A 22,734-nucleotide genomic window follows, 5' to 3' on the forward strand; every position below is an offset into this window, starting at 1 on the left:
ATTATCTTAGATCCTAATAAGATGTGAGATTAGTATTATCCCCTCTCAAGATGATGAATTTTATGTCCATTCACCTTTAATCGAATCTTATTTTTAGATCAGTTATATTTGGGGTTTAATTTGAGGATTTATCAAAGAAATCAAATCATCATATATATACAATAAGCTTGTTAATCCAAAAAGGATGGTGAATGAGCCAACATTATATGATTCTGGAGGCATAGCCTACCACATAATTAAGGAGGAGGTATACAACCATTGACTCTATAAATAATAAATAGAATTTTAAAATTAATTTTAATAAACTGATACGAACATAATATAAATGATATTACCTCATAAAATGTGAATGGAGGCATGCAATGCTTGAATAAGCTTCTTTTTCTTTTCATAAATTTCAATGATATTTAATATCATTTATAGATCATGATGGATTGATTAGTTATGCTATGTTTAAAGCAAGCATTAATAAATTTCATATTTTACTATTATTGTACCATCTTTGTTTTTGCATGATATAATTATATATACATGCGTGTCTCCAATATGGTTGAACATGCGATACCATATTTATTTATTCTCTCAATATAATAATTTTATGCAGACAAAATGTCCTTAAAACTCCATAAGTTTATTTGAGACTTTGGAGAACACAAGACATCGATAATTATGAATCTGATGTCTTTGGAAGTCGAGAGACTAACTCATCTAGACCTTCCAAGTATTTTTTTGCACTGTCTAAAATATATTGACATGTGCTTAATATATTCTCATAAGAGAAATATATTTTTTATTAAAGACATTTCATTGTCTTTAAATCTTATATAACACATATAATTATTCTTTACGAATAATTAAAATTAAATAAACAAACATATAAATTCAGAAAAAAAAATTAAGAGCTATAGCCTTATATATAAGAATTTAATAGACATAACTTTTCTTTGATCGTAGGCAGAGCCTATCATATATAATGATCAATTCATAAAAGATAAAGCTTTTTATTTGATCATTAATGAGGCAGAACCTCTATATGTATAATGATCAGTCCGGAAATGACATAGCCTTATATTGATCATATAGGAGGCATAGCCTGCCATTTTTAACGATCTTTCCGGAAAAGACATAGTCTTTTGTTATATCTGGAAGGAGGCAAAGCCTACCATATAAAACGATCTATCTATCCGGAAAAGACATAACTTTTATTTGATCGTGAAGGAGGCAGAGCCTACCATATATCTAACGATCTTTTCGGATATGATTTAGCTATAGATTTTATCATAAAGGAGGCAACACCTACAACTTATGATGATCAATCCAGAAAAAGGCATAATTTTACGATGTCTATAATATTTGTTTTCTATAAACATAATTGAAACAATATAAACTTACTTACCTCGTAAAAGCTCCAGCGGTAAAGACATCGTGCTGATAACGTGTTGTAAATTATAACCAAAATACACTTAACTTATGTTTGTAATACTTTGTAAAGTAAACAAGAAATAACAAAGAGAGAGAGAGGGAGAGAAGAGAGGCCACGAGAAAGGGAGAGAGTTTGGGAAGGTTTTGATCAAAGAACTTATGTATTACTAACTCTTCTTACATAACCTCTTATTTATAGTGTACTACAAAACACATGAGTCACTACCTATTAGTTGTGGTAATGACAAGTGGAGAGATGTAATGACAAATGTTAACACTTCAAATATTACATAGACAAGTGTTATGCCATGTGTCTTGTGATGGATTAATCACAATTATATTTCATAATAAATACTAATTATTTTGGGTTTTAGATGACATGTTTTTATTATTTGGTGTATTTTTATTCCAATCCAAAACCATTGGGTATTAAACTTCCAAATAAAAATAACTTCGGGTCTTTTTTGGCATTTTTCCCATTAATATTAATACAAAATTAATAATTTACTAATACCCGCCGTATACCGTAGGGCAAAATTATTTAAATTATAAGTTGTATTTGTTGGTTAAATATGTTATAGTTTTATAATAATTGTTAAATAAACTATAAAATAACGCAATATAATTTATTTTTTATATAATATTTATTTAATCAATTTAATTATATATGTTTATTCTCTGACAGTGTTAACAAAATAATGAAATGATGTTTTACCCGTCTAACACCGAATTAATGATATTTTTTAATTTATATAAATATCGATAAAACCCGTCCCGCTATATAACCCCGTCCCGAGATATTTTAACTCACACTATATCATCTTAATTTTTAATATTTATTGTGTATCTACGGTATAATATTTATCATATTTAACTTTTTAAAAGTTTCAAATATTTTTCATATTTAACCTTTTAAAAATCTTTAAAATAAAGAACCGGAATAAACCAAATAAAATTGTTTAAAGTTTGAATGCCTGATAAATCAAGGTTTCTACTCATTTGTATTCAGAATCATTCTGGTCTCTTTTATAGTATGACTCTAAATCATTGTCCAATCTTTTTAGACAATGTGGGATATTATACCTGTATTTTATATTCATCTATTAAGTAATATATGTCAGTTTTTAAAATTATGTATTACATCATATGCTGGAAAAAATCACAATTTTTATTAACTAAATGTATTATAGAATAATTTAAGATAATTTAAATAAAAATTCAAATAAAAATGAAAAGGAATCATATATTTATATATTTATGTTTGAACTAAGATAGTACCCGCGCTACGCCGCGGGGTTGTTTTTTGTATTTTTTTTATTTTAATTATTTTAAAAATAATTTTTATATGGTGTTCTATTGGTAATATTTTGTTTTTAGGTTTTTGTTATTATTTGTTTCTTGTTATTTTTTATTTTATTATTGTAATGAAAGTATAGACTAAAATCAGTTTTGTTTTTTTTGTATTGTGATGCATTGAAGCACCATTATAAGTGTTAGCTTTCTCATCATAGCTCATAAAACCTATGAATTATTATAATTAATCCTAGCGACATGTATAGGAAGAAATTTAAACAGCTCTTCCGTATATAGGTAATGAACACAAATCACTGTTAAAAAGTAACTATTCTTGGAATATACCCTATATGCAAATGCAACAAAAATAAACAAACAACTTGATTGATATTCGCGCTACACAGCGGGATTGTTTTTTATTTATTTATTTTTGAATATTTTTATTTTTTATGTTTTTGAAAAAATAATTTTATATGTTGTTTGTAATAAAAAAATCGTGAGTAAACATAGTTTTTGATGGTATTTATTGATAATGTTTTAGTTTTTAATGTTTAGCAAATGAAATAATGAAGAGAGGTTAGAATTTGTGTACTTTGGATTCACTCGGATCCTACGGTTTGAAAATACGCCATGTCAGCTATCTGAATGATCTCTTCCCATTGGCTCTCGTTTTATGTATATTTTTATTCCATTTTAATCTCTTTTTCTTAATTTAAAATGTTTTAAAATACTATTATCAAATGGAAATGTGTTATCATAATGAGAATATGATCATAATTTTTTTTTTAACAAAGATTTCAATTTATAAGTATTTTTTTACAAATAAAACCATAAAACACAATGTAAACTATTAATGAAAGAAGGCTTACAACTAAACAATTTTTATAATTAATTTGTATATTTGTAATATTATATTTATTCCTATTGTATGTTATTATATTTACAAGATAATTTTTAGTTTCATTTTATTTTGTTAATTTATAAATAATAAAATACGTCTTAATATTGAACTTTAAATCCTAAACCATGAAATCTTGAAATACATTTCACTATTTTTAAAATAACAAAGTAATATAAAAAAACATTTAAAACTTTTTACTTAAATTTTATTTATTAATTATTAGCATATGAGGCATTAATATATATATATATATACATTAGTTTATTCAATTTACTTTTTTTTTTATATATGTCAAAGCTACAGAACTATCTTGGTTGTTGTATTTTTTTTTTTACTATAGAAAATTTAAACATTTCATCAGTCAATAGGATTTTAACAAATCCAAGTTATTCACTCTAAACTGAGGAAGGAGAGAAAAATAGCCCATCAAATATGTAGTAAGGTTTAGTGTATATTATACGATTAGTAAACTTCAAAGACTTGTTAATTTTAATGATTTTTGGTTAAAGGCTAATTACGAATATGTAGTATTTTTCACAAGTGCCAATCATTCTTTTTACATAAATATTGGTAAAATTTTATTTACAAAATAAAGGTACCGAAGAAAATAACGACATTTTGAAAATATATACAAGAAAAAAAAATCAAAAAGTGTAAATTTATAATATTATATAGTCAACGACATCTTGAGAATTTGGATTTTTTCCCTTCACTATGTCTGATCCAAAACTGTGGAAGTTCATCTGCAATATCTTCTTCCAAACCGTGCAACTTGGCAAAAGATATGCATTAGCTTACATTTCAATTCGTTAAGTAACCTCAGGAAATAAATAACATAAATTATTAATTTCACTTGTACATAAAACTGAAAATATGACTACACCTGCAAGTGTATAAAACGAAAAATATGTTAAAGTTTGAATCTCAATAGCAAGTAGTAATATAAAAAATTTTGTCAAACTTTTGTCAAAAAGAAACAGAAGTCTTACCATTCACATATATCAACAGCAAAACTCGATCATTTAAACACTGAAATAGAACAAAATTGCTAAATCTAATCGAAACGAGGAATAAAGTAACCAAAACCAAAAAAAAAATAGTCCAAGCTGTTGTCAATGAAGTAGAGCTGCAAAAAATTCACATTACAAATAGGGAAGACAAATAACTATAAAGAATTGAAAAATTACGCTGGCTTTGGCTTCAATAATCACCACTCTGAAGGAGTAGTTTTGCAGCTTCATTGCAACCGGCCAACCGTCCTCGGCTGCCATGTGCAATGGAGTCTCACCATACTGAAGACAAATTATAGAACAGCAAAATAAGTGACAAAATCTAAAGCTCAAGAAAAGAAGAGTCAGGGGAGAACTTAAATCTAAAACAAACACCAGACTCACAATATCCATTGCTTCCAACTTAAATTTATCATATACATGTTAGTTCTTCGTAATAGGTGCAAAATTCAACTGCAAGAACAGTCAAAGACATATCAATTAGAAATCGGTTACACTGAATAAATCGACTCTTTACCAAAACCAAAACGTGATACCTGGTCACGTCTTTCTCTACCGACCAAACGATCCTGTTTTCCCTAGGCTCGTGCTCGGCGGCAGTATGAAGTTTATCAGAAATACAAAATTATCATCAGAAAAATCAACTCAAAAAAACATCAATCGAAAACCCAAATTGAAAGTAGAACTACTGAAATTGAAATCTTCCTGCAATAGAGCGAAACAACTAAACGGATCAAACCCAACATGATTTAAACACTAAATCACTGCAAATAACGAACACCCAAACATATATTTTACCCTTCTGTGTCAATTTCGAGCTCACCAATTTGATTTGGATTGATGCATGTGACTCCTCACTATGAGAGGGTGTTGTAGATCGTCGATGAATCTGACTCAGAAGGATAATGACTGAGAGGGATTAACTGAGACTGAGAGGGATCGAAAGTGAATGATAAGACAAACAAATTTGGGATTGAGTTTGAGGGGTTTCCAATCGAGTTTCAGAGAGATCGACGAGAGAAGAGATTAGCCAAAAAAGGTTTAGATCTCTAGTTTAAAATCGTCACGAGTTACTAAGTAAAAGACAATTACGTGACTTGGCGAAGAAGAAGCTGATCTGTATTATTTGTTATAATTTTATTGGCTAATAATTTTAACTGATGTGTCAATACCAAGTTGAAAGTTAAGGCTGAGGTGTCAAGCCCTGGAGATAAACGCATTCTGTTTTTATAGTATTGATGAGATAAAAAGATTTCCTTATTTTTTAAAGTCTTACCTATAATTAATTTTAAAGTTTTGGTAACTAATATTAAAATCAATGCATTAAATGTAAATACTTTCCAAAAAGTATTTTTGAGCAAAAACTGCTGCAAAAATACTAGTATAGATATCACTTAACCTATGTTTACTAATTTTTCATTTTTTAACATTATTTTTAAAGTGATATAAACTTCATCAAACATCAGCCTTCCCACAATTGGATGTGGCCAACTACACATGTGTGGGTAATGCAGATTTTGCTGCTGAACTAAAAGCTGAAGGCAGACTAGGGTTGTTCTTTGATAGGGCCAGATCTTGTCGGCGACCGATTGCTGTCACCCTCGACGTGACTGCGTATAACAATGGAATAGTTTCCACCATCTTCGAATCCATGATGACTCACCTACTCTAGAAGAAGAAGACAGAGCTTAGCAACAACAGCAATATCACCAATCGGCTCACTCAAGTTTCGAATCAACTCGCTATTGGGGCATGTGTTGCAACTTATGTCAAACTACGTCCTCTTATAGTTACTGAATTCCCCGACAGGTACACTTCAGCTTATCTCAAAAGGCCAAAAGGAATCACGGACGACTTACCTGTGGTCGTTGCACCATTTACTTTTGCAATTCAACAACTCGGCGCTGTCAACATCACTAACCTCCCTCATAAGGCACGTTATGTCCCAGCTCTCCCTCCTACAAGACATCAGTACGGACTTCCGAACAACCAAGTTTGGAACCCCGAGGCGTACACCCAAGCTGTGGAATTTGCTAGAAACTTTGGACTTCACTTTCACGTGGTTGATCTTAACCTGAAGACCGGTACCCCCTGGTGGTTACTGAGACAACACACTTGTCTGAACAAAATGTTCGAGTTGAAGCTCCCGTTCCCCGAGGTAAACTACACTTCTGACATGGCACTCACACACCCATCAAATGCTATTTTCGATCTCACCCCTTGCGGAGAGTTAGACTACGGTTCCATACTACGTGACCCTCACCCTGGCATCAACGTCACCACGTTCATGACCATTGATGAAAGTGCCAAACAGTTCGTTTCTTAGTTCTTACATGTAACTTTTGAAACCACTTTTGAGTTTTTAAAACGATAATGTTGACTTTAATGGCTAAGTTTAAGGACTCCTAATCCTATGTTAAAATTGTTTCATTCTCCTCTGCTTTGTGGAAAAAAACTCACAACTCCAAAACACTCTGTTTAGTAAAACGCTGCGTTTTATAATTTGGTGTTGTAGTTAAATTGAAAGGGAGTCTAATTTCGAAAGTTGTCTACTTGTGTGACTCTGTGATGGAACCTTCTCAAAACCCCAGCAAGCGACTTTGCAGAATCCAAAACCCAAACCCTAATTCTCTCCCTAATGTTGCCGGTTACGAACAGAGCCACGTCGATCTGATGATCTCCTCGTTCCTCTCGTTACCGGATTTGCCTTCCTTATCCTCGCCGCTCTCCATCAGCTCCTCCTTCGACCGGGCGGTTGAGAAATTGTTCGAAGCTTCCGGCGATGACTCCGTTCAAGATCTTCTCACTGATCGAGAACTCCAACTCGCCTCGCTTCTTCAAGATTCCACCAATAGATTTTCCCGAAAGCGCGCTTCCCTCCACAATTCCAATTCCTGGTCACTCTCCCATGACCTCACCGTTAAGGTAACAAAATTGTGACTTCCTAATTGAGGATTCTTAAGATTATACAGTGGATAGTGTGAATTTGAGGATGTGTTGATGTCTCATGTATTTGGGTTTTAAAATGCAGGTGTTTTCGATGGTTGATACAAAATCTCTGATGCAAGTTTCAGCTTGTTGCACCATGTTCAAAAAATGTGCCATGGACTCTTGTTGTTACTCCCACATTGACTTGACAACTGTGAATGTTAGAAGTAGTGTTGTGTGTAGTATGATCCTTAAGGCTGGAAAAGAACTCAGGTCAGAGATTTATTATTGGAAGCTTTTTCCTTTTTCTGATTTATTTGAAATTTTTGGTGTATCTAATCATCTCTCAGGGTTTGTTTGATGCATGCAGATCCCTAAAAGTTGGTTGCTTGGAAATATTTGCGACACCTTTGCTTTCAAAATCTTGTCTCGCCGCACTATCCTATAATGATGGGTTTCTTGGGTATTGGCTTTATTACCAAAATTCTGTTTTGACTCTTTTACCATACATAGAAATTGGTTTCTGTGGCCTTGCATCTTTGATAACTTGTAGTTTTTTTTGTTTCTATTCAACAAGGAATCTCGTGGAAAGCCTACACATTTATAATCGCAATTGGTTGGACGAGGAGTCCTTATGCGGTGCGTTATCGGTCTGCTCAAATCTAACCGATTTAAAGATTGTTAGATTGTAAGTTGCCCTTACCTGTTGCTTACCATGTTCCTTGTATGTTAGTTTCATGAATTCTCCATTACATATCTTTTTGCTTTTCATCATCTATGCCTTACATTATTTGTTCATTTGATACTTTTTTTTTTATGTCTGTTGATTTTAGAATCTACTAGTTCCTTTTCTACCATTTTGATTAGTTCCAAGAATTTATTAATTCAGTCACCAAAGAACGACACCATAGAGAGACTTTGGCAAAGGAGAGAATTCCAGCTCTTAACCTAAACCCTATATAAGCCAGAATGCCTAAACTTATCTGCCTAGTTCCCCTTTAAGCCTACCCACTCCACCAACCGATTGAAACGTCTATTACTGATCTTCCAAGTCTCGATACATCTCATAGGCTAGTTACAATAGTCCTAAGATGGACTAAAAAAAGCTTTGTCACATTTTTCTCACGTTCTGCAACATTTGTGTTTCCTCTTACAGGGTTCAGTCATTAGATAGCGTATTACGCCGTCTCACAAGAAATTGTCAGCATCTGTTCTTAGAGAAAGAGCTTGGATATGGTAATTTTTTTCCACTGTGATGCTTTGCTTTTGTTTTCCTTTCATGTTTGCTTACGCTGACCCTAATGTGTGTCAGTTAAACCGTACCGTATACGTGGTTTGTCCTTTGAAAGAAACTGCCCCAATATGACTTCACTATCACTTATAGGTTTTGACCTAAGTGATAGAAACGCCTACCATCTTATTAAGGTATGACTCTTTTGGTTTTGTGGTATTTCTTCTATTTTCATTTGGTGCTATCGAAATGTTTTACAAAAATATTGGATGCTTTTTTGCAGGGTTTGCGTAAGCTTAAGTACCTGAACCTATCCAGAACAAAGAGAATCAAAGGACGCTTTTTTAGGTTGATGTTTGCTGAGAAAACATATTTGATGATGATATCCTATTAAGTATTTTTTTCTGTTAGCAAAATTTCTTATGGTGGAGAGTTTTTTTTTCTGATGGGTAGGGATGTAAGCCATGACTGCAAAGACTCTCTGCTCGAGACTCTGATATTGCAAGATTGCGATTCTCTAGAGGAGGTAAAGGAATTTAAACATAAGACAGTTTTTCTTTTGTTCTTGCATCTCATATTAATGTCACTAATATTTGACCCGTTTGAGTTACACATTTTCAGAGAGATGTTTGCCTGTTTTTGAATTCGTTACTCATAGGAAACTTCAGATTCATTCGACACATTGTAAGTTCACAATAACTAGTACTTAACTTGTTTTGGTATAAATACTGCTGGTTACTCATGATCTTTTTCTTCAATAGGACGTTTCAAATACTTACGGATTGATTTATGGCGACAGGAGATGTAGCAAACCAGTGTAACTGAATTTTTTAAATATTGTTTACCATTTAACAAACAGTAATCTAATAACTCGGTTTTAGTGACGTACTAGTTTATATGGCTATTATTGTGTGTTGTAGGTTACCTCTGGAAAAGCTGAATGAAGAAAGACCAGGGTTCACTTTTGTGGCAGAATTTAGAACACCAGCATCATCATCATCATCATCATCAACATCGACATCATCATCAGCATCGTCATCTTCAAGGTTGATCAATTTGTTGTTAGGCTTTTAAAACAATATATTAGGAATTGAAGTTAAATAATTTGTTGTTTGTAAAATTCAGCTCAGGGAATTCTTCCTCTTGCAGTGGAACTGACGACGATGAAGACTGAAGTGTGACTTGTGAAGTTGTGATAATTGTCTCGTCTTTTTTGCTGAAGACAATATTATTAGGCAGTAATATTTTTTAAAAAAAGACTTTAAACCAATAGACGTGTAGTAGTAAAACCTTTCATGGCAAACAAACATTGCATCGAATTTTCACTCGTCCAAGAGAAGTACTCAAACCCAAGATCCAAATTAAACCGAACCGGATTAAATTATAATCAAACCGGGAAGTAAACCAAACCAAACGTTTCCATCTGTTCATGTTACTTTTTTAATATCCCTTTTCTCACTTTCATCCTAATCACCGACTTAAAGAAGACAAAAAAAAAAAAATCAGCAAATTCTTCAGTTTTCTGGTAAGCATTGGTTTCAGTCTCTAATCCTTTAATTACTTGCTAAACTGTTTAGAATCATGAAAGGTTGTAGTATCTGTTAAAGGTTGAAATTACGTTTCGTGTTTATTTTGGTACTTGATTTGTTTTGCCACGTCTCTGTTATGAAATTGAGTGACAAAGAGGTTGAGAGTCTTCTTCTCTTATTCAAAGTATTAACATAACTATTTTTAGATTTTTTGTGTTCATTCATTATGTTTTTTTTCCTCTCTCTCCTAATATCGACTCTGAATTTGACCTTGGTCATGTGATTTTCTTGTTCTCTTTACGATATTATTTCTTAAGAAATTTTGTGTTGTTGGTTAATCTTTATTGATACGATTAACTTATAAGATCTCAGAAAACGAAAAACAAAGTGGATACAGAGATTCTTCCTTATTTTAGAAAGATTTTTTCCTGAAACACTTTAACGAAGATTTTAAATGTCTTTTATATTCTTCTTTTTTAATTTGCAATTTGGTTCGTTAAAAAGATAAATTTCCATTTATCTAATGGGAAGTTCAAGGGGTTCCCTTTTTCTTGCGCTCCAAGTTTTTCTTATATTCACAACTCTTGTAACGTAATAATCTTCTCTCTCTTTTGTTATTTTGTAGGTGATCGATCACACATCTCCTCCAGAAGAAGAAGATCAGAAGAGACCAAATAAAAACTCGATCAAATGGATCGTTTGAGCAGAAATTTTCTTCTGTTTATATTGGTCTTACTTATAGATTCCCCTTTGCCACAGTTGGGGATGGTTCACTTCTTCTTCATCGGAAAACACTGACTCTTCTTCTTATTCTCGGTCGTCTCATCGTAGATCCAACCCCGAGTTCTCCATTGAAGTTTTCAGTGACCAGAAGGCGGTTCGTGTCCTTGAAGACGCTAAAAACAAGCTTGTTGGTCCAAACAGTTGCTGGCAAAATGCTTATAGATACCTCTTCTCTGGCTGCAAAGAGACGATTGCCACAGAAGAAAAGAGAAAGAGGTTTGCTTGGCATTTAAGCGATTGCTTTCTTAAAGACTCTGGAAGACCTGCTTTTCCAACTTGTAGTGATGATTCAACAATGATGAGTTGCCTCAAGAAGCTTGATGATCATGAGCATAAGATCTATCTCGAGTTCATGCTTGAGACCAACACCATCTGCCAACAATTACAGTAAGATGACTCTCTCAAACATGAGATTTTATTTCTTTTGATTTGCGAATTGGTTTCTTAATTTGCCTCTTTCTTCTTCTTTTTCTTTTTTTGTATGGCAGGAGTTACGCGTTCAAGAACGAGATAGAGAGACTTGTGAATGAGCTGAAGAGTTCAGCTCAGAATACAGAAGATAAATTGGATATTTTGGAGAGTAAATCTGATTCTTTAATACAGAGCTCGAGCTTGATTCATGATTCTCTAAGGTCAATAGATGCTCGGGTTCAAAACGTCGCTCATGTGACAAACACCATAGAAACTAGTATGAGTGGACTGTCTCAACAAACTGCAGAAATATATCAAGAACAAAAGAGTATTGCAGAATCACAGATGGAGTTAATGGACGGTCAAGTGAAGATGAAAGAAACGTTGAAAGATGGAATGGAGATGTTCAGTGATGCCTATACTAACATCCAGGAAGGAGTTGATAAGTTGAAAAGCGATACAAAGCAGATTGAAGGGGAAATAAGTGTACTCGGAGATAACCTATCAACTAGAATGAATGATTTGCAGAGTAAAACTGATGACACTGGAGTTAAGGCTGGTAGCTCATTGGATAAACAACAGAAGCTTTTAGATGGCCAATCCGTGGCTCTTGACGGTATCCAGTTTCTTACCCGGTTTCAGTCTGAGGCACTGCAAGAGAGTAGGTAAGTTTCAGTTACATTAGAGTAGTTTTAAGTTCAAAGGCAATTATTTTTGTTTTCTAACTTTTGCTGCAACTTTGTAGGAATACATTGCAACGGTTGAAGGAATTTAGTCAGGAGCAACAGGAAGATCTTGCAAAGCGGCAAGAAAAGCTTCAGGAGGTTCATGATCATATGTATGAAAATTCAAAATCAATGTTGGAAGCTCAGGTCAGTCCTCTAAACCTTTACACAATACTTCAAGCACATAAATCAATCTTTTATTTTTAACAATGTGTTTTTTTTTTTTCAGGTAGCATTTGAGGCTAAACAGGCGAACATGTTTGTGGCTTTGGATAAGTTGTTTGCTTTGCACAATGCCATGCTACTCGAGTCCCGAGTGATTAAAGCCTTCATCATCTACTTCTTGTCCATCTTTGTCATCTACATGTTTACAAGTACAAAACAAACTTATATCACAAGGCCAAAGCTTTACATTGGTAAGTATCATATTCCAAATCTCTTTCCTAATACTATATTTATAACAGTGGAAATACACATTCGTTTAACAGACCTTTTCCATTTTGCTGATGCAGGTTTGTGCGTTACCTTAGTATTAGAAGTGGCAAGTTTACGCTACGTGAATGATGCAGAACGTCAAGCATGGATTATAAACATTTTGAGGTCTTTATTCGCTATTCTTGCGTCAGCTCAGCTTCTTCATTCTGTTTTCACATACAGGTATGACTAATTAAAATGATAAAAAAACAGGATATGTTTAGAACAAAAAAAAATCAGAAGCTGATCTTATTATTATACTCTTGTCTGAATTTGCAGGGACTATGACGTACTAAACCACCAGATCCTGTTAGGATTAGTTGACAAAGTTAATAACATGCTAAGCAAGAGAGAGATGTCGTGGGATGAAGAAGATACAGAGAGCGAAGTAGACTGGACATCTTGGGTCGATACAGATCTAACTGATGATGACAAAAATCTTGGAGATGCTGATTTCAAAATCCCACAAGTGATCAAGAACAAACCGGATATTACTTCTCCGACGATGACTAGAAGAGTGTATAACTTGCGTCCGCGGTAGACAGGAGCAAAGTCTTTTTGACTTTATATAATTGTATGCTATTGTGTTGTAATAATGTATCTCCACATGCCTTGACTAATACTTAAGCTACAAATATATGCATAGATAAATATATATATGTACTTTAAACTTGTGGAGAAGGTTTTGCAATTTTTCAATCTCATCTTAATTTTTGCAGTAATCACATACATTAAACAATATAGGTAAACTACGAGTGAGAATGGGGAGATGTAGGTAAATTACGAGTGAGAATGCGGAATAAAGGGGTGAAGAAAGTTCCAGGGTACAGTTGGATTGAGAGAGACAAGATTTGTTGGAGGACCCTGGAACACAGTGATCTTGGTAAGAGCAATTGCAGATTTCTCTGAAACACAGGGTTCTTGGTAAGAGCAATTGCAGATTTCATTGAGAGAAACACAGGGTTCTTGGTAAGAGCAATTGCAGATTTATTGTCAACTCGTATTGTCACTTTCTCACTATCGGTTCCGGTAATCTCAGCAAAAAGATCTTGAAGCCATATGGCCTGTTTAGCCGCTTTTGTGGCCGCCATAAATTCCGCTTCACAAGAAGAGAGTGCTACAACCTGTTGCTTCTGAGTACACCAAGTAATCAAACAGTCATTGAAATAAAACATGTGTCCGGTTGTGCTTTTACCATCATCTACATCCACGGCAAGACTACTGTCGCTAAAACCTATCAGACCAGCTTTAGACCCTAGTTTGAAGAACAAACCATGTGAAACTGTTCCACGTAGATATCGCAGAACCTGTTTCAAAGCAGTCCCATGTGACTCCCTTGGATCCTTCAAGTAACGGCTCAATACACCAACAGCAAAAGAAAGGTCCGGACGGGTGTGAAGCAAGTACCGAAGACAACCAATATTCCTCCTATAAGTTTCTCCATTTATGCGATTCTCATGCGGTGCTTTTGACAACTCCAAACCAAACTCCATCAGTATAAGAACTGAATTGCATTCACTCATACCCGCTTCCTCCAAGATCTTCTTAGCATACTTTTCTTGCGTCAATCTAATCCCATCTTTTCCTTGTAGAACCTCAATACCAAGATAATAAGTAAGCCTTCCCAAATCACTCATTTCAAACTTACTTGACATATCCCTTTTGAACTCAAGTATCAATTCCAAACTCGAACCAGTGATGAGAAGATCATCCACATACACTGCAACGATGAGAAGCTGCTTCTGCACTATTTTCTTGTATAACGAGGGTTCTTTGGAACATTTTTCAAAGTCAAGCTCTAACATAATTTGATTTAGCTTAGTGTTCCAAGCCCGAGGCGCCTACTTCAAACCATAAAGAGCCTTATGCAACTTGTAGACCTTTCCTTCACACCCATCAGTTATGAAACTTTCAGGTTGAGCAACATAGACATCCTCTCTTAATTCTCCATGTAAAAATGCAGTCTTCGCGTCCAGGTGATGCACTTCCCATCCATTCGAAGCTGACAAAGCAATGAGAAACCTTATGGTTTCGATTCGTGCCACAGGAGCAAAAACTTCGTCAAAATCCACACCATGCCTTTGCACATAACCCTTTGCCACTAGCCTCACCTTGAATTTATTGATGTTATTATCGGAGTTTCGTTTAACCTTGAAAACTCACTTTAAGCCAAGTGGTTTACATCCCAGAGGAAGATCTACTAAACTCCATGTTCTATTCTTGGTTATGGACTTAATTTCTTCTTCACATGCGTTTCTCCATGCCTCAAACTTGATTGTTTCCTCATATGTTGCATGTTCCTCATTAAGCATTAACAAGAGATATTCTCCCTCAAACTCTGCAAGTAGCACATAATCCTTTAAGTACCCTGTTTTTGCAGTTAGTCTCTCGGATCTCAAAACTTGTATCGGTTGAGCTGTTTCTACATTATCTGAGTTATCTATCTCATCTTCGATCTCATCATCATCAACATCTCCTTTGTTTTCCTCTGCAGGTTCGGTAACTGAACTCTCTGCAACTCCATTGTTTCCAAAACCACCTAAGTTAATAGTGAACGAACCAGATTCTTCTTGACTCTCCTCAGAAATATTCCACTTCCAGCTTCTACTTTCACCAAAACAAACATCTCTGCTTACTGTTATTTTCCGGCTTGTTGGATCAAGAAGTCGATAAGCTTTTGTACTAGGTTCTGTCCCAAGATACACAAGCATCCTAGATCGATCATCAAGCTTTCGAAGATGTGGAGCTTCAACCTTGGCGTATCCAATGCAGCCAAAAACTCTTAAATGCTCGACATTTGGCCTTTTGTGCTTGAATGCTTCATACGGTGTTTGATCAGTCAAAGATCTGGTTCCAACTCTATTGATAAGATACGTCGCATGTCGTACAGCCTCACCCCATAGGTAATTAGGCATCCTCATATGCTTTAGAATGCTTCGAGTCATACCTAATAGGGTTCTGTTCCTTCTCTCCACTACTCCGTTTTGTTGAGGCGTGTAAGGTGCCGTTAGATGTCTGTTAATTCCCTTTTGTAGACAAAAATCTTGAAATTCTTGAGATAGAAACTCTCCTCCTCTATCTGTTCGACAAGTTTGGATAGAAGTTCCTGCTTCCTGTTCAACGAGTGCTTTGAAGCTCTTGAATTTGTCAAACGCCTCACTTTTCTCCCTTAAGAGGAATGTCCACATGTACCGAGAATAATCATCAATTAGTACAAATATGTAGTAGAAGGTGAAATTGGTCCACAGAGATCCCCATGAACAAGCTCAAGTGGACGTGATGCTCGAAAAGATGTAGATTTTGGAAACATGTTCCTAGTTTGCTTTCCAAATAAACACGTCTCTCGGAGCATTCGGTATTCCAACAACCAGATCCTTTGATACCATTGTTCTGATGGTCTCGAAGTCGACGTGTCCTAGACGAGCATGCCAATCCACTGAGTTTGTAGACACAACAGTCCCTGATTCTTCTGTAGTAGCAGTCTGCAAACATCTTGTGTTATCAACCTCCAAGATAACTTTATACAACCTGTTCATCGATCTGTTTGCTCTTACTAAGAGATTTCCATCCTTGTCATGTAGAGTGAGGTAGTTTTGTCTCATTCTAACATCACAACCAGCTTCAGTGGCCTGTCCAAGGCTTACGATATTGCTTCGAAGATCGGTATGTAATAAACATCAGTTAAAATTTTCTTTTCTCCGCCTTTTGTCAAAAACAGAATGGAACCCTTTCCTTCTATATTGAGTCTTGAGTCGTCACCAAAACACACCTTACCTGTCACAGAAGGATCAAGTTTGTAGAACCAAGCAAGATTCCCTGTCATATGATTAGAAGCACCATTATCTAAGTACCACAGCTTGTCTGAAGATGTATCAAGTTCTTTCGGTTTTACTTTCTTCTCATTGAGATAGACCACCTCATGCATCATAAGGGATTCAGCTTCGCGTGTATCATCTCCTTCTCTGTCTTCTTTGTCTTGTTCCTCTTGAACCTTTATGAGTTTTAACAGTCGATCTGGACAATCTGAAGCATAATGCCCAATCTTATCACAACGATAACATGTTATCTTGCTCTTATCTCTTGATTGATATCCATACTCCTTCTGCTGATAACTATAATCTCTTTGTTGATAAGAGAAGCGTCCATAACCTCTTCTGCGACCTCTACCTCGTCTGCGGTTAGCTACGCTGCCTCGACCTCCTTCATGGAAATAAACAGGGGACTGGGATTCTGAATTAAGATACATGAGTTTGTTCTGTCCTTCTTGCGATTCTTCCTCATCATGAATCCGTTCCTCATAAGTTTTCAACCTGCCAACAATTTTTCCAAAGGTTGTCGTGTTGAGATCGAGAACCTGCTCCAAGGATGCAACTATATGTATGAACTTCTTCTTCGGTAAACTGTTAAGAAACTTCTTAACAATTTTGGATTCCTCAATGTTTTGCCCCAAGGAAGCTGATTTTGTAGCTATTTCCAAAAGCTTACCAACAAAATCATCAATTCTGTCTGTTTCTTTCATTCTAAGTCTATCAATGTTAGCTGTTAAGGTCTGCAGTCTCGCTTCTTTAACTCTGTCGGCCTAAAGGTTTCTTGTTTTTATTGAGTCCCAGACAGCTTTGGAGGTTTCTAGGTCACCAACTTGCAGAATCATAGATTCTGGTATGGATTGAAACAAGAGAGCTCTTGCTAAATCGTTTTTGTCTTCTTCATCTGATCCAGGATCAATCGTCTCCCTTACTTTGTTAACCCGGAGTGTTACCTTCATTCTCATAGACAAAACGATATAGTTAGTATCGTTTAGCATTCGACATTGTATGGATGATGATGATGATGATCCTCCTTCCTTCAAGACAGGATTCGTCGTTACAGTTAATTCACTCATATCTCGAATGAATCCTTTCGTAATAAAACAAAACCTTTAGATATCGAACCTGTATGCTCTGATACCAAATCTAGAATATGAATATAAAGATCAAATATAAAGCACTTCTTTATTAGCTTTAGAAAACTAACTCAAACAACTAAAGCTTTGATCTCTCTCTCAAATTCTTAAGTTATGTCACAACTTTGACATCTCCTTATATATAAAAACTTAGCCCTAATCCTATTAGGAAAACCTATGCTTAGATAACTCCTAAGCACAAATCAAACTTATCTCTTAACCATAACTCGGTTAGGATAATGACACTTCTTTCTTCAAGCTTATCCAACAGAAGAAGAAGAGAAGGAGCGTATGGTTCAGTACCATAGCGAGAGACTGGCTGTAGCGTATGGAATAATGCATGTGCCTTCACGGAGACCTATCCGTGTGATAAAAAATCTGCGTGTGGGTGAGGATTGTCACAATTCCATCAAGTATATGGCGAAAATCATAGGGAGATTGATTATTTTGAGGGATAATAACAGGTTCACCATTTTAAGGATGGTTCATGCTCTTGTGGAGACTACTGGTGAAGTGATGATGATTTCATTTCATCTTGATTCAATATAACTATTGACTAATTAGAAAAGGAAAGTGATCCTTTCACCATTGATGTAAGCAGATTGGGTAACCGTTTCCTTAACTTAGTTACATGAATCTGTCACCTTACATGTTAGAAATCAAAGTAACTGATTGATTGTTAACTGCTGATGTAGATCACGAATCAGTTTGCGGGGTTCTAGTGAGTATATAAGTATCTCCAACGGGACCTCTTAGTATAAATTCTTGGCACTATCCCTTGGCAGTTATTGTAGGACCAAGAGACGATTCTTTAGTAATTCTTTGAACACAAGAACTCTTTGCAACGTCTGTGAAACGCCATCAAACCGAGCATCGAGAACTTCTTATCTCTTGTTGTTTGATGAGTTTGATGCCCAATTCAAACCTTTATCATAAGCAAGACTCGACTTATCTCTGGGCATCGAGCGAATGATATACAATACTAGCATAAATCTAAAAGAGATATGTGTGAATCCCAGAAAAGTATGTGTGTATTATTGATAAACATAAGATATATATAGGTACAATAGACGTGATCCCCAAGTAGAGTATATTGACATAATATATACTAACTAAACAATAGAAACTATCCTTTATCCTAACACTCCCCCTCAAGGTGGAGCGTGTAGATTAAAAACGCCCAACATGGACCGTAAATATTGAAACTGATCACGACCCAGCGCCTTGGTAAAGATATCAGCCGGTTGTTCATGAGTATTAACATAAGCAGTAGCAATAGTCTGAGAGGCAATTTCACCCCGAATGAAATGACAGTCACTTTCGATATCTTTCGTACGCTCATGAAACACCGAATTAGCCGCAATATGAAGAGCAGCTTCACTATCACTAAATAGACGCATAGGATGAGAATGCTGGATACCAAGAAATGCAAGGATTTCTTTAAGCCACAAAATTTTTGTACACGTCATGGCCATAGCCCGATATTCAGCTTCAGCCGAGGAGAGAGACACACGTGATTGTTTCTTAGTCTTCCAAATGAGAGGAGAGTCACCAAGCATAACCATATAACCAGTGAGAGAACAAAGGGTAGTTGGACACTTATTATAGTCCGAATCACAGCAGGCATTAATCTGAAGCGGAGAAGTAGAAGAGAGAACAATTCCTTGGCCCAGCGAGGATTTTAAGTAACGAACCAAATGCAGAGCAGAGTCCCAATGATCCATAAGCGGAGTTTGCATGAACTGGGCCAGAATATTCACCGCATAACTCAGCTCAGGACGAGTATGTGTTAGATACACAAGACGCCCAACAAGTCGACGATATTGATCAGGAGCAGAGAACGGTTTACTCGTAGATGACAGCAATTTATGATTCTTCTCTAATGGAGTATCAGCAGGCTGAGAACCCGTGAGACCACATTCATCAATAATATCAAGACAGTATTTTCGCTGAGAGAGAAAAATTCCGTCGGGTTCACGAGCAACTTCGATGCCAAGAAAATACTTCAAAGCACCAAGGTTTTTCATCTTGAAGCAGCAACTCAAATAATCTTTAAAGGACGAGAGGAGCATAGAGTCATTACTAGAGACAATTAAGTCGTCCACATAGACAAGGACATGAAGAACAACAGACCCGCGAGTGTAAGAGAAAAGGGAGTTGTCTTTATGTGAACGAACAAACCCATAGTCAAGAAGTGCGGTAGATAGCTTGGAAAACCAACAGCGTGGAGCCTGCCGGAGACCATAAACAGACTTCTTAAGCTTACACACAAGAGAAGGATCATCGGGAAGAAATCCCGGAGGTGGTTTCATATAAATGTCTTTGTCGAGGTCTCCATGTAATAAGGCATTATGCACATCCATTTGGTGAAGCTCCCAATTCTTAACCGCAGCAATTCCAAGCAATGTGCGAACTGTAGGTAGCTTAGCGACATGAGCAAATGTATCTGTAAAATCAACACCCTCTTTCTGATGATTACCAAGAGCAACCAATCGAGCCTTATACCTTTCAAGTGTACCATTAGAGTTAAATTTAAGACGATACACCCATTTAGAACCGAGAGCCTTTACACCTGGTGGTAAACGCGTAAGTGTCCATGTCTCATTAAGTTCTAAAGCATCAATCTCCATGCGCATAGCTTCTCGCCATTCAAGAATCTGAACAGCCTGCTTATAAGTTACAGGTTCATCGACCATAGTCACAGCCGCAAGAAACCGCTGATGGGAAGAACTGAAACTGTCACAAGATACATAGTGTGCTATAGGGTAGAAACAAGTACCTGAAGATGCTGGAGATGAAGCAGGCTTGAGTGAGACGGGAGTTTCATCGTGACGTGCAGAGTAAGTAACATATGGTTTTAGACGAGTAGACCTCTGGTTTTTGTCTATGACCGCGACCAAACGGTTCAATACCAAGATCAAAACCCGCAGAAGCATCACCAGAGCCCTCATCAGAAACATCAACAGGAAGATCAAGATGAACTGTGGATTCATCAACAGGAGACGGAGGAGAAAGCGAAGCGGGAGACGAATCCGGAGAGGGCAATACGATGCTCCTCCTGTCTATGACGTTGGGTGGTGTGACCTCATCAAGAAACTCGTCATCATCAAGAACCAGATCTAGCATAAGCGGAGTAGGAGGTGTCGAAGAAGATATTGGCTCCTTTGCAAACGGAAAAACTCCCTCATTAAAGATAACATCCCGGGAAACAAAAAAAATCTTGAGTTTCCATATCTTAGACTCGCCAATCTTTTTGAGTGTGAGGATAAACCATAAAGATACACTTGCATCCTCATTCTTCAAAATTTTCATGACGGGACGAATGGCGTTTGGCAAAGCACAAGCAGCCAAACGCACGAAGATGAGCATATATGGGAGGAGTAGAGTGAAGAATCTCATACGGTGTCTTACCATTAAGTAATGGAGTAGGTGTACGATTTATTAGATACGCAGCGGCGAGGATACTTTCATCCCAAAACTTAGTGGGCAAGTCAGACTGAAAGAGAAGAAAACGCGCCATGTTGAGAATATGGCGATGTTTGCGTTCAACCCTACCGTTTTGTTGAGGAGTGTATACGTAAGAGGTTTGATGTTGAATGCCATGATCCTTGAAGAAAGAGCGTAGAGTCATAAAATCACTCCCATTGTCACTACGAATCACTTTTATCTTTTTACCAAACTGTTGCGAAGCCATAGCTACAAATTGCTTAAGGTGAGTTGCAACTTCACTTTTGGCTAGAAGAAGATAAGTCCATACAGCCAGAGAATGATCATCCACAATAGTTAGAAAATAGCAAGCTCCACAAGTAGAAGCAAGATTTTAAGGACCCCACACATCACAATGTATCAAAGAAAAAATATCTTCTTCTTTATTAGTACTATCAGGAAAAACTGATCTTGTTTGTTTAGCTTGAATACAAACTTCGCAAAAACCACTACTATCACTACTAGGAGGTGCAAGATCGGGATAACTAGAGAAAAAACTAGAAAGGATCTCCGAAGACGGATGCCCCAAACGCTCATGCCAGAGAGACTGTAGATGTCTTGACATGATGAGTCTTTGCGGAAACTGCCCCACAAAAATGATAAACTCTATCACTATCTTCACCGGCGCCAATCAGCATCTTTGAAGTGTGGTCCTGTATAGCACAAAATGCATCAGTGAATGATAGACAGGTTTTCATCCAAGGTATCAATCCCCTATGCAGTTGTAGTACAAAGGGTTATCAATCCAATCGGTTGTTTATTACTAGCAGGAAGGATATGATCAGAACAGTGCAAGTCAAGCCAAGCAATTAAGGGTTTTGATTTAACAATTCTAAAATAAATAAAAGGAAAGAATATAAACAAGAAACCACACGACCTAAGCACTCGATGCAAGCATTCGAGTAAAGGATTGGGTGGGGTGATCGAGTAAGCAAATGGGATATGAACAACTCGAGGTGTTACTCGATGCAGGTTATCGTGTACCTGATCGGGTAAGGGTTCGAGTAATGAAAGAAGATGTAAACAATTAAAATACGAAAGCTTATAAGGATGGGGTAATCGAATCCTAAGTATTCTTGACCAGTACAGATGCCTTACATGCCTCAAGCAAATATTTCCTAGACAATGAATTTCTAAAATCTTGTTAACACACTCTCGCACTAGAAACAATCAACCTTGATCACTCCCCTACCCAACTCTCGTTGGAGAAACATGACCAAGCATGCATTAAGATCCGATTCGTTATTGTCAGTAAACCCCTTACTCATCTAATCTCTTAGGCTAAGTGAGTAAACCTCTAGCATTGGTTGATTCAAGCATCTCATCTACACCTCTCGGTGGTAAAACACCTTAGATCTAATCTCAACATCTCGGTCTGTTGACAGCATTAAGAACAACAACCTAGAAGGAAATCTATCAAATACATACAATCAAACTAAGGCATCCTAACCGATCAAGAACACAAAATCATCTATCCCATCCCTAGAAACTTTACTACACTACTCGGACAAAATAACAAGAAACATAACAACAAATGAGAATGAAAATTGTATTATAATAAACGGTAGAGTAGAGTAAAAAGAATACAAGATAGAAATC

At 36.0% G+C, this 22,734-nt stretch overlaps 2 protein-coding genes, 1 long non-coding RNA gene and 1 pseudogene across 5 annotated transcripts; 2 read left to right on the top strand and 2 right to left on the bottom strand.

Annotated features, from left to right (window-relative positions):
• Positions 1-4,146: 4,146 nt before the first annotated feature.
• On the bottom strand, positions 4,147-5,728 carry LOC104732012 (uncharacterized). 2 transcript variants are annotated; one of them, XR_015574126.1, is made up of 5 exons: positions 5,163-5,728; positions 5,011-5,079; positions 4,804-4,908; positions 4,606-4,645; positions 4,147-4,499 (listed from the first exon to the last, which is right to left on the bottom strand). It is a non-coding gene; the product is annotated as an uncharacterized LOC104732012 (long non-coding RNA). The 2 variants fall into 2 exon arrangements; XR_015574127.1 differs by lacking the exons at positions 4,147-4,499; positions 4,606-4,645 and having other exon boundaries at positions 4,712-4,908; positions 5,163-5,331; positions 5,425-5,629.
• Positions 5,729-7,179: 1,451 nt separating this feature from the next.
• Positions 7,180-10,104, top strand: LOC104733598 (F-box protein SKIP17-like). The gene is made up of 12 exons (XM_010453164.2): positions 7,180-7,551; positions 7,658-7,827; positions 7,925-8,017; positions 8,132-8,242; positions 8,711-8,790; positions 8,867-8,979; positions 9,069-9,133; positions 9,239-9,311; positions 9,407-9,469; positions 9,547-9,602; positions 9,706-9,831; positions 9,911-10,104. Exons 1-12 carry the CDS (start codon positions 7,195-7,197, stop codon positions 9,957-9,959), a joined length of 1,356 nt encoding a protein of 451 aa, XP_010451466.2. The 5' UTR covers positions 7,180-7,194; the 3' UTR covers positions 9,960-10,104.
• Positions 10,105-11,004: 900 nt separating this feature from the next.
• LOC104732013 (protein GAMETE EXPRESSED 1-like) lies at positions 11,005-13,248 on the top strand (annotated as a pseudogene). The gene is made up of 6 exons (XR_015575631.1): positions 11,005-11,484; positions 11,586-12,173; positions 12,254-12,380; positions 12,463-12,649; positions 12,746-12,890; positions 12,987-13,248. The product of XR_015575631.1 is annotated as a protein GAMETE EXPRESSED 1-like (transcript).
• Positions 13,249-16,021: 2,773 nt separating this feature from the next.
• Positions 16,022-17,589, bottom strand: LOC147930634 (uncharacterized). Its single transcript, XM_087476965.1, has 3 exons — positions 17,347-17,589; positions 16,477-17,286; positions 16,022-16,336 (listed from the first exon to the last, which is right to left on the bottom strand). Exons 1-3 carry the CDS (start codon positions 17,587-17,589, stop codon positions 16,022-16,024), a joined length of 1,368 nt encoding a protein of 455 aa, XP_087333091.1.
• Between the last annotated feature and the right edge of the window lie 5,145 nt (positions 17,590-22,734).

The sequence above is a fragment of the Camelina sativa genome, chromosome 12 (genome assembly GCF_030686135.1).
Source record: "Camelina sativa cultivar CO46 ecotype springtype chromosome 12, ASM3068613v1".
In the NCBI taxonomy this organism is placed as follows: Eukaryota; Viridiplantae; Streptophyta; class Magnoliopsida; order Brassicales; family Brassicaceae; genus Camelina; species Camelina sativa.

What these genes read in the sequence shown, in the direction of transcription:
- LOC104733598 (XM_010453164.2), top strand. Translation starts at nt 7,195, where the DNA reads ATGGAACCTTCTCAAAACCCCAGCAAGCGACTTTGCAGAATCCAAAAC. An exon ending in GATTTAAAGATTGTTAGATT is followed by an intron (nt 8,243 to 8,710) that starts GTAAGTTGCCCT and finishes TTCCTCTTACAG; the next exon opens with GGTTCAGTCATTAGATAGCG. An exon ending in ATCAAAGGACGCTTTTTTAG is followed by an intron (nt 9,134 to 9,238) that starts GTTGATGTTTGC and finishes TCTGATGGGTAG; the next exon opens with GGATGTAAGCCATGACTGCA.
- LOC147930634 (XM_087476965.1), bottom strand. Translation starts at nt 17,589, where the DNA reads ATGAGTGAATTAACTGTAACGACGAATCCTGTCTTGAAGGAAGGAGGA. An exon ending in CAGAATCTATGATTCTGCAA is followed by an intron (nt 17,287 to 17,346) that starts GTTGGTGACCTA and finishes AGAAACCTTTAG; the next exon opens with GCCGACAGAGTTAAAGAAGC. An exon ending in ATCCTTCTGTGACAGGTAAG is followed by an intron (nt 16,337 to 16,476) that starts GTGTGTTTTGGT and finishes AGCCTTGGACAG; the next exon opens with GCCACTGAAGCTGGTTGTGA.